General features: G+C 38.0%; 1 protein-coding gene across 2 annotated transcripts; it reads left to right on the top strand.

Annotated features, from left to right (window-relative positions):
• Positions 1–2,912: 2,912 nt before the first annotated feature.
• On the top strand, positions 2,913–12,901 carry LOC5573296 (xanthine dehydrogenase/oxidase). 2 transcript variants are annotated; one of them, XM_021843372.1, is made up of 9 exons: positions 2,914–3,089; positions 3,148–3,170; positions 3,232–3,404; positions 4,019–4,130; positions 4,190–4,550; positions 4,614–4,940; positions 5,001–5,251; positions 10,231–12,045; positions 12,107–12,901. In XM_021843372.1, exons 3-9 carry the CDS (start codon positions 3,391–3,393, stop codon positions 12,770–12,772), a joined length of 3,546 nt encoding a protein of 1,181 aa, XP_021699064.1. In that variant the 5' UTR covers positions 2,914–3,089; positions 3,148–3,170; positions 3,232–3,390; the 3' UTR covers positions 12,773–12,901. The 2 variants fall into 2 exon arrangements, with proteins under 2 accessions (XP_021699063.1, XP_021699064.1); XM_021843371.1 differs by having other exon boundaries at positions 2,913–3,170; positions 4,019–4,550.
• The last annotated feature ends 3,188 nt before the right edge of the window (positions 12,902–16,089 follow it).

The following is a 16,089-nucleotide window of genomic DNA, read 5'->3' as shown; positions in this document are numbered from 1 at the left end:
GAAGTCGAGAAAATTTCCTCTACGAAAAGATCCTCGACCGGTGGGATTCGAACCCACGACCCTCAGCTTGGTCTTGCTGAATAGCTGCGCGTTTACCGCTACGGCTATCTGGGCCCCACCGTGAACATAAGCTATGAATAATCAATATGTTGGTCTTTCTTGTCATCATCTTCTTTTAGACGTTACATCTCAAACAGGACAGCGAATACTTCTCAACTTTTTTGCATTCGTATATCGTATGGCTTATACGAAGATACACTATACTCCTCTATGCTATTCACGATCACATTTGATTTTGCTGAATTACTGCGCGTACGACGCTATGGATATCTGGGCCCCATTTTTTCATCAGTTCAATCATACACAACGTTTGGAGGATTATAACTTTCTTCAGGTAATTTAGCACCTTACTTCAGGTTACTTTCAAGTGATTTTCGGGTTCGGGAGGAAAATTTGAGAATCTGATATTGGAATGCCGAGTACAGAAATAAAAACCTACAAAACTCGCCAATCAAATAAAGAAGGGTGCATATCAGGAAGGGAAGGAATGTTAGTGTGATATCCATTGTTACTGAAGACCGAGTATACCTCTGCATCTTCATGGTTGTCACGAGAAGGAGTTTTTGTTAATGAGAAGGATTCAGAAGCTACACTATCTGGATTCACCTTGGTAAGTGATGCGATTCGTGTAACCTCAATTTAAAAAGTTATCCATTTACGTAGTCTTCTTATATTTTGCACTTCTGCACTAAAATTTGTCGACACCTTCAGTGACAAATCATTCAAAGAGTTTGTTGCGTTTGGTAAGTGATTCGATTCATGGAACATGAAACGAAATAATCTTCTATTAGTCTATGGAAAAAAACGTCGACACTTCGTGAGTCCAACTTTTCAAAGTTGGTTTTTGTAATTAAAAATAGAAGTAAATTTATATGTATGATAAAAATATGAATCATAGTACGCCGACACTTGAAGTGTCGAACCAATCATTATAAAATGAACAAATAAATAAATGCAACATTCATTCCGTTTTTACCATAAAGATGTGAAATAGAAACATGAAAAGAGCTCACCAATTGATGATCCATCGTTGACAGGGCAGCTCCAAAGCACTTCAATTTGGTCATCAACACGCTTAAAGCATACGGGCTAAATGAATAACGAGTAAACTTGCTTCACGCACTGCCCAGCAAGACCAGCGAAAACAGAAAAAACACTTCTCGGCCGACGCAAAAACGCACGAAAACGAAAACTTCTCGACCGACGCGAAAACGAACCATCCTGCTTGGGCTTCACAAAGTACTACCTGTAAATATTTAAAATACCTACCTTTCCGTTATTAAAGTAGAGAGTGTATTTTTTTTTTTCCTTTTCAAGAGAATTGCTCTGTGAGCTTCCGAAAAATGGTTGACCAAATAGTTGATAACCACTATTACCGCTCAATGGTGTGGGTGCCCTAGTGCAGATGTAGTTGTGAAACTCAAACTCAGAGTAAAATAATATGCACTGCACTCTGTCTCGAAAATCACCAACAATCCGGGTAAAAAAAAAACAAATTAGGTGATATTACAATATGCATTTTGATGGGACTGGAAAGCGTGTGCAAGTTTCGTTGAGGAAAACAAAAATAAACTGTGTATGATGAGCGTATGCGAGTGTTCGTGTGGTCAAATATCACTAAGCTCTATGTTTCTTACGATACGCATGGTCATCGACCCCAAAAGAATCCCGACCAACTTGCCCCAGTACCGAACCATTGAGGATTTTTTCAGCTGTCGCAGTGCCCTAATGTGCAAAACAAATTGGCAAGCCAAGTATACGAATCAGTTCACCACGATGATCCGGAATTATATGCAGAAGATGGACGTCAATGCCGTCCAGCGCTTTTGTGAGAGAATCGCGACTAAGTTTCGTCGTACGGCTGATCAAGGTTCCTTTTTCAATATGCATTGAGGTTTTTGAAGAATGTTCATTATTATGTTTATGTTAAAAAATACTGAATTCATTGAAAACATAAACATAGTTTTTTTTTTGTATATGGCTGAACAAATTCTCATTTTTCATTGAACACCCGTTAGACCACTGTTTCTCATCCTTAGTAACGTCGAAAAAAGACTCGCTGTGAGGTGTTCACTTCAGCGTGCTATTTACACGATCGATCGATCCGCGGACCCCATATTGAGAAACGTGACGTAAGACGAAAATGTTTGTGCTCATTTTTTACCACTTGGTCGAGACCCAAAAAATGCCTTGATCTAAAAAAATGACCACGATTACCCACCCTACTGGAACAAATATATGTGTTAGACTAATTCTAAAAGCAATTCCGGAACGATTAGCACAATTGGAAACATATGAAGAAACATCAGATTTTTTCAATTTTCTTGGCAGCCTACCTACTTTAGACGAGTTTTCAATCCGTATTCGTAGAGTAGGTTTAAATTCTTGATCCAATTTTACGCAATTTAGAATTAAAAATATAGATTATACGAATTTTATAATGTACTCTAATAAAGAACTTTATTATGTCACTCTAGTTTTAAAACAACACTATAAAAGGCCTAACTAATACAAACATTTTTTTAGAATACAATTCATGCATAAAATGTTATGTTAAATCTCTGAATATATCTTTTATAATAATTTTATTTTCTGAACTATAGTGAAATATTACTCATCAGTAAAATATTTGAATTTGGGATTGTGCTATGAATTATTTTTTAATCTTATCAGATATTGCTACTTCCATTAAACTAAATTCCAGTAAGCTAATTGAAACATTGTTTTGTAATATTCATTCGTTATTCTGTTTTGCTCTAATTCTACATAACAAAATCGAATAATTGTCGCATCCTTGTGTTAAAACCAAATCCTTATACACATTTACACATGTTTCCATTCTCTTTTTTGCGGCTTGCTTACAGTGCCAATCAAACCGCGTGGTGAAGAACTTCTACGTGAATCTCTATGGGGTTGCCTATTCTGCGAGAAAATTTTGTGATCTACACTGTACACGATAATAGCTGTGCGGGAGAGCAACAATCCACTCACATAAATCATCTGTTGGAAGTAACATTCAGTTGACGGCAGTAAGTTTTCTGTAAATCAATCACTGCGTTCTATTAGAAATATGTCTGTTGATTTCAGATTGAACGGAAAGGATTTCTCCGGTGAGTCTTATCAATTTCAATCATAAAACAAAACAAACCTCAAATATTGGCCCAATTGCAGTGAGCACATCGTCTATTCCCATCGAGACATCATTGAACACATTCATTCGCAACCATGCCCATCTCAGCGGGACCAAGTTCATGTGCTTGGAAGGCGGTTGTGGTGCATGTATAGTAAATGTATCAGGGCCACATCCAGTGAGTGGAGAAATTGTTTCCCATGCTGTTAACTCGGTAAGAAAAGCAATGAAGATGAAAGTGATTTGATTTTTGCAGGTCCCGATCGGAATCATGTAACAAGATTATTACTCATTTTTATCAACAGTGGTTAAAATAACAGATATTCATATAGTTTTGTTATTCAGAAGGCTTTGTATTTAATTGTTTGTAACAGATTTATAACAACATTCAATATATTTCGGAAATTGCATGTGTACACTTGTTGTTAATTACATCTGATGTTTGAACAGTAACATAATTGATCATAATTTTGTTATTTTGGAACAATGTATTTTGGTAAATACATTCTGTAATAATTTTGCTTCTATTATAATAGGATTTGTTAAGTAGATGAAAAACGGAATTTAGTACTATACCATTTAATTCCATTTCAATTTCAATTTCCATAATTTCCATTTAATTCCATCTACTTATAGGTATTCCACTAAACAGCTCCAAGATTTATTATCAGGATTTGTTATATTATTGTTTCATTTTGTGCAAACTGCGTTAGAATTTTCCTTTTTTACTATACTTGCTTTATAACAACTGGTTATATAAAATAATCAGAGGAACATGTTCTGTAATAATCTAGTTTCTTCCGTCTGGTCGGGGTTTCTGTTCTGCAGTGTTTGTTTCCAATATTCGCCTGCCATGGGTTGGATATCGTTACCGTTGAGGGAATCGGCGATGAGCGAACTGATTATCATGCTACGCAAAAAGTGCTCGCGCATTTTAATGGTACACAATGTGGATACTGTTCTCCCGGCATGGTCATGAACATGTACAGTCTGTTGCAGTCTAAAAAGGGAATGGTATCGATGGCTGAGGTCGAAAATGCATTTGGAGGAAATATTTGCCGCTGCACTGGCTATCGACCTATCTTGGACGCATTCAAATCTTTGGCCTGTGACGCTGATCCAAAACTGAAGCAGGCGTTCTTTGATATCGAAGATCTAGGAGAGGCTTATTCGAAAAATAATAATAAGTGTGCTGGAAAATGCCCTGTCGATGAGAAAGTTCATGATCGAAAGTGCATTCAATTAAGCTTCCCAGGAAACAAGGAATGGTATAAAGTATACAGCGTAAGCGATGTGTTCAAAATATTTGAAAAGATCGGATCAAAACCGTATATGCTGATTGGAGGTAACACTGCACATGGTAGGTTGGAAACAAATAATTCACTTGAGTTGTTCACCTCTCTATTAAACTTTTATGTTACAGGAGTATATCGTAGAAGTGATAACTTGCAAATATTCATCGATGTTACCTCCATTGGTGAGCTACGATCACACAAATTGGAAAGCAATTTGATCATTGGAGCTAACGTTACATTAAATGAATTCATGAGTATACTATCCGACGCCTCGAGTAAAAATCCCAGCTTTAATTATTGTTCCGAACTTATGCACCACATTGATCTGATTGCTAATGTACCAGTTCGAAATACTGGAACGATTGCGGGAAATTTGAGTATAAAACACGAGCATAACGACTTTCCATCTGATCTATATCTGATTCTGGAAACCGTTGGAGCAACAATGAGAATTAGTTAGTAAAAATTGTCTTTGTAAGAAACCGAAACTAAATATAATTGAAATTCTTTTCTAGTGGAATGCAATGGCAACATCATCTGTGTAAAACCATCGGAATTCGTTTGCATGGACTTGAATAAGAAATTGATTTTGAGCGTTATCTTGCCACCTTTGGAACCAAAACGTCACGTGTTCAAGTCTTTCAAAATTATGCCGCGAGCTCAAAATGCTCACGCATACGTGAACGGAGCATTCTTGTTAAAGTTCAGAGAGGATCGCACCGTTGTAGATGCAGCAGCCGTATGCTATGGAGGAATAAACCCTGCCGTGAGTATTCAAAAGAATGTGATATTGATTGATTTGCTTGATTAGAGAAACTTTAAAAAAAAAAGTGATATGTTTTCATATCATTCACAAATATCGTCAATAAGGGTTTTATTGGGTCGTATTCTTCTTTGCATTATATGTCGTCTTAGTCAAATTATTTTTTATACATGCAAATATTTTTTCTTTGGTTCACGTTCAAGTATCCGTCATCGAAATCATATTTATCATAAAAACTAAAAAAAAACAGATTTTTTGTTGAAAACTGTTTATTTTTTAAATTATTTTTATGAGAAAAAATAGTTTACTTTGTTTTGGTTGAAAAATAGAGTATAGTGGAAATATTTGCATGCAATTTCCTTTATGTTGGACGATTTTTTTTTAAATTAATTTTCTCCCTAATCGAATAAATGTGTGTCTAATGTAACTAATGAGTTCAAAAATAGCTACATTAAACGGGTTTCAAGCAACACTTTATATTAACTCGCAAATTGAATCTATAAATACGGGAATAGCCCACATTTACGATGATTTGCATAAGCCAGAACCGGAATCCTCAATTTAGAAAAGGAATTTCAAAATGGGGTTAGACTTTAATTCATGCCATCTACTCGCTTGCAAGACTTTTTCCTTGATGAGTTTCTAAAAAAATTAAAGCATATGTTGGACAAATGTCACTGTAAAATCTAGTCTAAAAACTTAAAAACTCTCTAGAGCATTTCCTGAAAATATAATAGTCAGTTTCTTTGAGTACTAATTGAAAAAACTTTTTAGAGGTTCTGTTTAGAAATTCTTTTCAGAATCAATGGAAGATTTTTTTGAGAAATCTTTTGATAAATTTGTGAGGTAACCTGAAGAAACTTCAAAATTTTTCTTCTGGGCTTAACGGCTTTTACTAAACCCTGAAAAATATCTGATGGAATATAATGATATTCGGAATAAACTCATTGAGCAGTCTATGAAGGATTTTCCCGAGGAGTTCCTGGAGTAACCTTTAAAGAAATTCATTAACGATTTTTATTTGTTTTATGTTCTTTACGTGAACATTGAAATAACTCCTGGAGGATTTCCTGTAAAAAAAGATCTCCTTAGAGCGATTCCTACACAATCGTCCTCTTTTTTCTGGCGTTACGTCCCAGTTAAGACAGAGTTTGCTTCTTAGCTTAGTGTTCTCTCTGATAACAATCTGATGCTGTACAAACGCTTCAATAATTGATTCAAAACAGCCTTTGTTGAACAAAAGCTGTGTGTTGCCATTACGCTTATTGTTCGGCTCCTAAACATACATTTTTAGCAATTTTAATTCACTTGTTTAATTAATTATGATCATGGTTTACGGATAACCAGCCGAGTGGAAGTTTAAAAACTACCGAAAAACTAAACATTACATATACTTTTCAATTGGATCAAATGGACAAATTTCATATGAATTTGTCCATTTAATCCAATTGCAAAGTATATGTAATGTTTAGTTTTTTGGTACATTTTATTCAGCTGAGGCATATTTGAAGCTACCCAAACAGCTGAATTAAGGTTTAACACGTACTTGTACCGAAACTTTTTTCATAACAACGATTCTATGTTTAGAACAGATGGCAAAATAAAATTTTAAATTTATCTGGATCAGGTTCGAGTTTGGTTTGGGCTTGAAAAATTTCGGTTTTGTTCAGGTTTCTTGAGCAAAAAAAAAAGCTTGGAAGCTTGGAAGCGTGGGGAACGATGGATTTACTATTTTTAAAATCTCAGGATTTGTTTGGATTTTTCTCACAAAAAAAATCGGGTTTCAGGTCGGGTTCGGGATTAAACATCGATTTTTTTCGGGTCGGTTCCGGGTTTGAAAAAAAAAATAAGTCGGGTACGGGACGGTATGAATAAAAAATACATGAACGTACAGATTATTCAGTCCTAAATTTGGAATGCTTTCGTGATATAGGCGCAGATCATGTTTATTAGAAAGTATTTCCATGTGACATGGCAGTACAGTATTTGTATAATGGTTGAATACGACTTTCAATAATTTTCAATGAAATAGGATAGCTGAGTTAAAGTGAATATCATATCATTCATTCAGCTTGATATTAAGTATAGATTTTATCGCTGAACCCTTACTTGAGTTCTTTGCCAATGAACCGATGCACGACTTCGCTATTTTGACGTTTGAGTGCCAAATTTACTTGGTTCCATGGTCACACATATAACACGGCACCCCTAAAACGTCAACGAGTGAACGTTTGCATTGGTCCATGGACCGATGCACGAGTTCACTAATTTGACGTTTGAGCGGTGCCGAATTCACTCGTTTCCATGGCTACATAAATAACACGGTATCGCTCAAACGTCAAAAAATGAACTCGTGCATTGGTCCATGGACCTTTGCACGAGTTCACTAATTTGACGTTTGAGCGGTGCCATATTCACTAGTTGCCATGGTCACGTAAATAACACGGCACCGCTTAAACGTCAAATAGTGAACTCGTGCATTGGGCCATAGTGAACTCGTTCACTTATCCATTGATCATTTTTACAATCACAAAGATACTCTATGCCAGGGTTTTCAAACCGGTGGTCCACGGACCCCTAGGGGGGCATGACTACAAGTCAGGGGACCACGAAGCCATTTGAAATAAATTCTAATCTTTGAATGTTTTTGTAAGTATTCAAATACTGTAGAAGAATTTTCAATTTAGTTCAAGTATAATGTCTCGACGTGCACTGCCGTTCTACGCATATTTGTCCCGCGGTCAATAAGGTTTGCATAGAACATGGGACAAGTAGGTGTAGAACGTCAGTATTGTTCGTAAATCTCGAAGGCGTTATTTTCAGTCACGATCTGTTGAGAACCGTGACAAGCTTCGTCTCATAGAAGCCAGCTATATCGACTGTCAAACAGCCTCGTTTCGACGGTACGTTGCTCGCATGGAAACGACTGCAAAGGAAGATCCCTCCGCCTTCTGCACCGTCATACGGAATCGCAAACGTGTGCACAAATTTCCAGCTGAAATGGCTTTCGGAGACACCGTCGCTAGCTCCCCCGAAGGTATTGCTAATTTGTTTGCAGGTCTTCTCGAAAACGTACACTGTGCAAACCCGCCGACGTTCTCGCGGGCAGTCACAGGAATTGTCCCACTTTCGATCTAAACTTCGAGCCTTTTGACTTTGCTCAGCAGGATGTATTATCTGCCTTTCATAAATTGGACACCAATGAAGGCCCTGGTACCGACAATCTTCCACCGTTACTCTTCAAGGAATGTGCCGATTCTTTCCAAATTGCATTGACAATCATTTTCAACAAGTCGCTCCAAAGCAGAACTTTGGAAGACAGCCTCAGTCATCCCGATTTTTAAAAGAGGCTCTACTCGTGGTGTTCAAAATTATCAAGGAATTTCAATTCTGTGCTGCCTGGCGAAAATTTTCGAAGAACTGGTTCATAATGTCCTGTACACTGCATCTCAATCGCTTATATATCAATTCCAACACGGATTTGTTAAAAAACGGTCAACGACAACGAATCTCAATTCGTGATCTTGGAGTAATCATCGATACAAAAGTGCGTTTCAACGAGCATATCTCTGTAATTAATGCTAAGGCGTACGCGGTCCTTGGATTCGTTCTTCGCAGTACAAACGATTTCAATGAAAATTATGCGCTCAAATCGCTGTACTGCTCGTTGGTTCGCAGCATATGTATGGGCACCGCATCACACCACTCGAATCGGTCAGGCTGGAGAAAGTTCAACGGAGTTTTATTCGGTACGCCCTTCGACAGCTGCCTTGGTCAGATCCTGTCAACTTGCCGGATTACCCAGCACGATGTAGGCTCATCAATCTGGAGATGTTGGACGCCAGACGTAACAACCTGCAAAGGCTTTTCGTTTTTGATTTCATCATGGAAAATATCGATTGTCCTGCACTTCTGGAAGACGTTCAGTTCTACGCGCCGCTTCATCAACTGAGGGAACGTGATTTGCTGTAGATTAGGCGCCACAGGACTTCTTACGGACTCAACAATCCGTTGTCTAGATGTTTTCGTGTGTTCAATTGTGTGAATTCATTGTTCGATTCTAATGTGTCTAAGTATTTCTTTAAGAATAGGCTTATGATTTTTTAGCTTAAAAAACAGTCTGTGGAATGTAACAATTCGAGACGGTGACAATAAATAAAACTCAATTACGAACAACTTCTCTACAGACATCATATGTCTAGAACCAACAAGTGAGAAGAAAATATTTGTTTCCTGCAAAATTGTCGATTCGAACCATTGTACAAAAAGGCACAGATGCATGAGCGACTACAGTCAACTGTATATAGCTCGATATTGAGAAAATCCATCACATAAAGTAGATATCGAGTAATATAACACGAGATCAATGCAACTGTGATCAATGTTTATATCAAAAGTGGTTCACAACTGACACAACACTAACCCTTAAATATTTGAAAATTAAAACCTTATTTTGATTGAATAGTCGTAAAGGAAACAATACTGTACTTACATTGCCAAAGTGTGCTTCTTTAAATGTCCCTCTTCCCGAATGACCCGTTTCTCTGTAGTTCAAAAAGAAGCATAAACAATCGGTATTGACAAAATGGTTAACTAGTAAATATAAGAAGCAAACACAAGAAGGAACTAGTTTAACTTTAGTAAGTTAAGTTAACTAGTAAGTACAAGAAGCACCCAGAAGAAGGGCTATTCTATCTTAGTCGATGCTAAAATTGTTAAGAACCGTACCTCTACATAAAGTGGGTAACCAAATTAATAAAAGTGTTATAAAAGTCTCAATTATTTACACTGTTTCATAACACTTCAATTGTACCGATTGAAAGTTTAATTAAAAAATCTCATTGTTCTTGAACAATCTTGTGAAGCATTTAAAAACATGACAGCAACATAAAAACTGTGAAAAGCATTGTATTTCATACATTCAACTACATACGTAGATTGTACTGATATCGGCTTAGTAATCAATTAACTTATTTCAACAGTTCACACACGCAACAGCAACGGAACGCTATCTTGTCGGACAGGACGCTTATGACGACACCACTTTGAATAATGCGCTAACAGTTCTATCGAACGAGCTTCAACCGGATAGTGTTTTACCAGATGCTTCTCCAGAATACCGAAAAGGCTTGGCAGAATCTCTATTTTACAAATTTATTTTGAGCACAGCGTTGGAAAGGTCCATCCCGATTAAAAGAGAACTTGTTTCAGGAGGAACCCCATGGCAACGTCCAGTATCTAGTGGTTCACAGCAATTCGATACGATTCCACAAAATTGGCCTCTAACCAAGAACATCCCGAAAATCGAAGGACTGTCACAAACTTCAGGGAAGTCCCAGTTTGTCAATGATATTCCAGTCATGGCCAATGAATTGTATGCTTGTTTCGTGCTGGCAACAAAAGCTAATGCCAGAATTTTGAACATTGACGCGGATGCGGCATTGAACACTTCTGGGGTGGTAGCTTTCTACTCAGCTAAAGATGTTCCCGGCCAAAATAAAGTAATGCCGTTCAAAGATATTTGTCCAGAAAAAGAGGAAATATTCTGCAGTGACAAAGTGTTGTACCACGGACAACCAATTGGAGTGATAGTCGCTGAAACATTCGAATTAGCAAATAAAGCTGGCAAACAAGTTTCAGTCACCTATGATGTAGCAGAAAAGCCTTCCTACTGTACCATACAGAACATTATTGAGAACAATCAAAATGATCGCATCATCGAGACTGACCATGGTTTCGAAGGACAAAATTATCCTAAATCCGTTGAGGGGCCAAAGAAAATATCCGGTCAATTGGATCTCGGTTTGCAATACCACTATTATATGGAAACTCAAACCTGTATCTGCGTACCAGTTGAAAACGAAATGGATGTATATCCATCTACTCAATGGGTCGACCTTGTTCAGATAGCAATATCCCGAATGCTCAATATTCCCGAAAATCGGCTCAACATCCATGTTCGCCGCGTAGGTGGTTCCTATGGAGGTAAAGCCAGTCGCTCTGCATTTGTAGCGTGTGCTTGCGCTCTTGCTGCTCATCTGTTAAAGAGGCCAGTACGAATGGTATTAACTTTGGAGGAAAATATGGCAGCAATAGGAAAACGCTACGGGTGTTACTCGCAATACGAAGCTAGTTTCTGTAACCAAGGAAAAATTCAAAAACTCCATAACAAAATCATCCATGACTCTGGATCTTCGTACAACGAAACTCCTTTCTACATCAACAATTACTATTCAAATTGTTATACCAACGACAATTTTAAAATAGAGGCGTCTAATGCACGGACAGACATTGCTAGCAATACATGGCTGCGAGCTCCAGGATCAGTGGAAGCTATTGCAATGATCGAAACTATTATGGAGCACGTAGCTCACAAAGTAGGACTAGACGCTTTGGATGTCCGAATGGCGAACATGGCTGAAGGATCTAAGATGATTGAACTTCTTTCGGAATTTCGGAAGGATGTTGGGTATGATGATCGAAAGGCTGAGGTAAACCGTTTCAATGTTCAAAACCGCTGGCGAAAGCGAGGAATCGCCGTCATTCCTATGAAATATCAAATGACATACTTGGGAGCATTGCACGCAATTGTTTCTATCTACCATGGAGACGGAACGGTTTCCATCGCTCACGGTGGAATCGAAATGGGCCAAGGATTGAACACCAAAGCCGTTCAGGTGGCAGCATATGTATTGGGAATCCCAATGGAGATGATAAGCATAAAATCAACGAACAATTTGGTGTCGCCGAATGCTGTTTGTACTCAGGCCAGTTACACTAGCGAAGCAGTCGGATATGTAAGTGTCGCTAATTATATTGAATTTGATGGTATCTTATACTTTTGGTTTTTCTCCACAGGCAATTAAAAAAGCATGTGAAATACTACTGGATAGAATTCGTCCAATTAAGGACAAAAACAAAGACGCATCCTGGGTCTTCGTAATAGAACAATCCTACCGAGAAAATATAAATCTCAGTGCATCATACATGTACAAAGAATCAGAGCTTGAACCGTACATCATTTGGGGACTTAGTTGTGCAGAAGTCGAAATTGATGTCCTTACTGGAAACTTGCAGATAATTCGTGTGGATATCCTTGAGGATACTGGAGAAAGTCTAAGCCCGGGAATTGATGTCGGTCAAATTGAAGGTGCTTTTGTCATGGGGCTGGGATACTTTTTAACGGAAAAAATTGTGTTCGATCCGATCAGCGGAGAGTTATTAACGAATCGTTCATGGAACTATAAGCCTCCGGGAGCCAAAGATATTCCGATTGATTTTAGAGTAAGATTTCTCCGGAATAGCCCCAATCCAGCGGGTGTCCTGCGATCGAAAACTACTGGTGAACCCGCTTCTGTTATGAGTGTAGTGGTCTTGTTTGCCATACGTAATGCGCTAATGTCGGCGAGGAAAGATGCCGGGATTGATGCAGATCAGTTGTGGGTGTCATTGGGAGCGCCTACAACACCGGAAGAGATTTATCTACTTGCAGGAAACTCGATTACGCAATATAAGTTGAATTGATAGAATGAAGTGCAATCTTAACAGTTAATGAACTTCTGTTAAAATGAAATAAAAAATAATTGCTTACATTTCCAACTCTAATCAACGTTATCACATTCAAAAGTATTATTAGTGGTTACATTAGGAAAACGATTCGATTTCAAATCTTGGTAGTAGAAAGAACTTCGTCTTACTTAACATAAGTGAGGTCGGTCATGTAATCCCCATCCCATGGTTTAGTAGAAGGTAACGGAGTGAAAGGCCTCGAAAGAAGAGGCTGGACATAAGATGAATTTAAAACTGACATAATCTGAATATTTGGCAACCGTAAGCCCGCCCCTTTTGGAAGAAAAAAAGGCCGCCTGAAAGAGTCGGAGTCTGAGCAGATGGAACAGCTGTGCCGGTGTCAAGAAACGCGGAAGTTCACCGAAAGCTTACCGCATCCTGTAATAGCATTGTGCCGCGAGCCGAGTTGTGAAAGAATAATTAAAAGGCCTAACCGCAAAGCGGTGTAAGTGACATTTTGACCGGTTTTGAGTTGAATTTACTGTAGAATTCTACTGTTTCCATCCTTTCCAACGGTTATTTACCTTGATTTTTTCATCCAACAGAAAAAAAATACATAATTCGTAATAGATTTCGCTGATTTTTTGGTTCCCATACAATGTGTTATGAATGAAAAATTGCTAAAAAACTTCAAAGTCGATTTCCTCAAAACTAGGTTTTTGTCACTTGCTTCTAACCCTCTTAATTATGGGAGCATCTTACCCAACGATCGTGAGGTAATCGCAAGATGGAAGCAGCACTTCGATAAACACCTGAATGGCGTTGAGAACAATGAGAGCAAAGAAAACGGAGAAAATATCATCTCCAGTACTGTGGACGATGGAAACCAACTAGCTTCCACTATGAGGCGAGGCTAAGGATGTCATTTACCAGCTCACGATAATAAAACTGCTGGTAAAGATGGTATCGGAACTGAACTCATAAAAAAGGGTCCAGAGAGGCACCATTTGTCTGCATAGACTGATAGGCACAATCTGGTAAACCAAACAATTACTGAAGGAGTGGAAAGAAGAGGTAATATGCCCCATCTACAAAATTTAATTGTGAGATCTTCCAAGCAATCACCATCCGAAATGCACCCTAGAAAGTATTTTCCCAGATAATCTTCCGTCGTCTATCACCTGTAGTAAATGAGTTCGTGGGAAGTCACAAAGCCGGCTTCGTTGACGGCAGATCAACAACGGAACAGATCTGGTCTGCACGGCTAATACTCCAAAAATGTCGTGATGACCAAGTCCCAACGCATCACCTTTTAATCGATTTCAAGACGGCGCGACCGCGTGGAGCTATGAAAAATCAAGGACAATGACAACTTTCCCGGGAAGCTCACAAGACTGATAAGTGCAACGATGGAAGGAGTGCAAAATTGTGTGAAGATTTCATCTACTATACCATACCGAACAGACTCATATTCCGAGCACTCGGTTTTTGTATGGCGATTTGGTTGAAATGTTTTGCTGAAATATGTCGTCAAATTACAATTGCTGTCGATTGTAATTCAATTTTAACGTCTTACAATGTATTATATACGTTGGGAGTAGTGATGAGACCAGTACAACTAGCTCAGAAAACTTCATTTGCGAAATTCTTCAATTGAATACGATTTATTCGTGCTGTTCGGAATTTGAATCAAGGTGTTCGGAATATGAGACAGAATGAACACAGTGTTCGGCATTTCAATCAAAATGTTGTTCCATACCTACTCTTACATAATAACAATACTAAGCAAGTTTCAATAAACAACTTTATCTGTTAGGTGTGCAACAGCTAACAGTTAGGCTTTGCAAAGAAATAAGAATTTTCACAAATATCAGCTAAATTATGCCTTTCAGATGCATTTGAAATCACTGTTGGCCATAAGTGTTCGGAATATGAGTTTAAACGGTACCTAGCCTACTGCATTTTCTACTTGGTCGGTGTTGAGTCAGAGTGGTCCAAGTACAAAACTTGTGAAAATTGTTTTTTTTTATGTCATTAAGCCTGATTCGCTGCAGACAAATAATTTCTTGGCCTATTTTGATGCATGGGAAATTCCTGCAACGAATCGATCAAGAAAGCGCTTTTTCTTATCGCAGTACTTAGTTGAAAAGAGATGTCAGTTCAAACGTGAGTCGCTGTTGAAAATTTCTGCAAGGAATCGGCGAGAAATTTCTTTAGCGATTCCTGTTCAGCAGCAAATCAGGCTTTAAGCTAGGTATTAGTAGAAATTTTCTACAGTGAGCCCCATTTGAATTGACATTTCTTTTCAGCTGCATACTGCGATCAAAGAAAAATGCTTTTCTTGAGCATTTCTTGCAATAAATTTCCCACGCATCGAGATAGGCGATGGCTTTTCTGTTGAAGTGCATTACTTCCCATTATTAAATGCAAACTATTTCACTTTGATCAGATTTGATGGATGTTGTATACTGCGAGAGATATTTAACAAATTTACTTTGGATGACAATAAAAATTGATAAAAGTATGCAGGCAGAGTGGACCAATTGCTTTTTACCAAAAAAAAAACGAAAATGATCTGTGCGCTCAGAAATTCCAAAAAATGCAGGACCTTTCAGGTTTTGCTACAGAATGAGTCTTCTTTTCATCCCTCAATAGAATTTCATAAATATTAAATAAATTCAGTGCATCTGATTTTGATTTCTGGACATTTACCATATTTGGATAGATGGCCAAAAATTGCAAACATTCCAGTGCATCCTAGAACCCGTTTTTTCTACAAGTATATTTTGGCCGGTACTCAAGATTTTCACTTGGTCCACTCTGATTAAACGCATTTTTGAATATTCTGGTCTTCATTGCCCTGACCCAACAAAACTTTAGTTTCCAAGCTATCGTAATGCCACTGATTTCAGGATTGAAGATATGGATTATTGAATAATTTACGATACTGATGTCGAAGAATGTTGAAAATCTGTTTATCTTGAAGATATGCACCCAGTTTGACAATGCAAGCCTTGAATGATTGTTGTTTTCCTAGAAATTGTTCAGTCCATCACTGAACGGTGGTCTTTAGTTCATTGTTGGTGATATATTGGCTTTTCAGTCTTGACAAAATTAAAAACTGTTATTTTATTTTGTCCAACGTTTCGGTCCGTTTGGGACCTCAATTGTTACAGTTCTTTCGTCCAGTGTGGTTCGGTAGAACCTGTAACTGTCTGGCGGATCGATATTTCCCGCACGACCGCAGCCAGTTTAGGATGCTTTTTCGGTGGGAAAATCGAACTTAAAGCTGCCCACCGGAATTTAGTACCTGATCCAATATCGATCACCAT

This window comes from Aedes aegypti, chromosome 2 (assembly GCF_002204515.2).
Source record: "Aedes aegypti strain LVP_AGWG chromosome 2, AaegL5.0 Primary Assembly, whole genome shotgun sequence".
Taxonomy (NCBI): domain Eukaryota; kingdom Metazoa; phylum Arthropoda; class Insecta; order Diptera; family Culicidae; genus Aedes; species Aedes aegypti.
The sequence above is the reverse complement of the archived record's forward strand: the minus strand, read 5'-3'. Positions and strand labels throughout refer to the sequence as shown.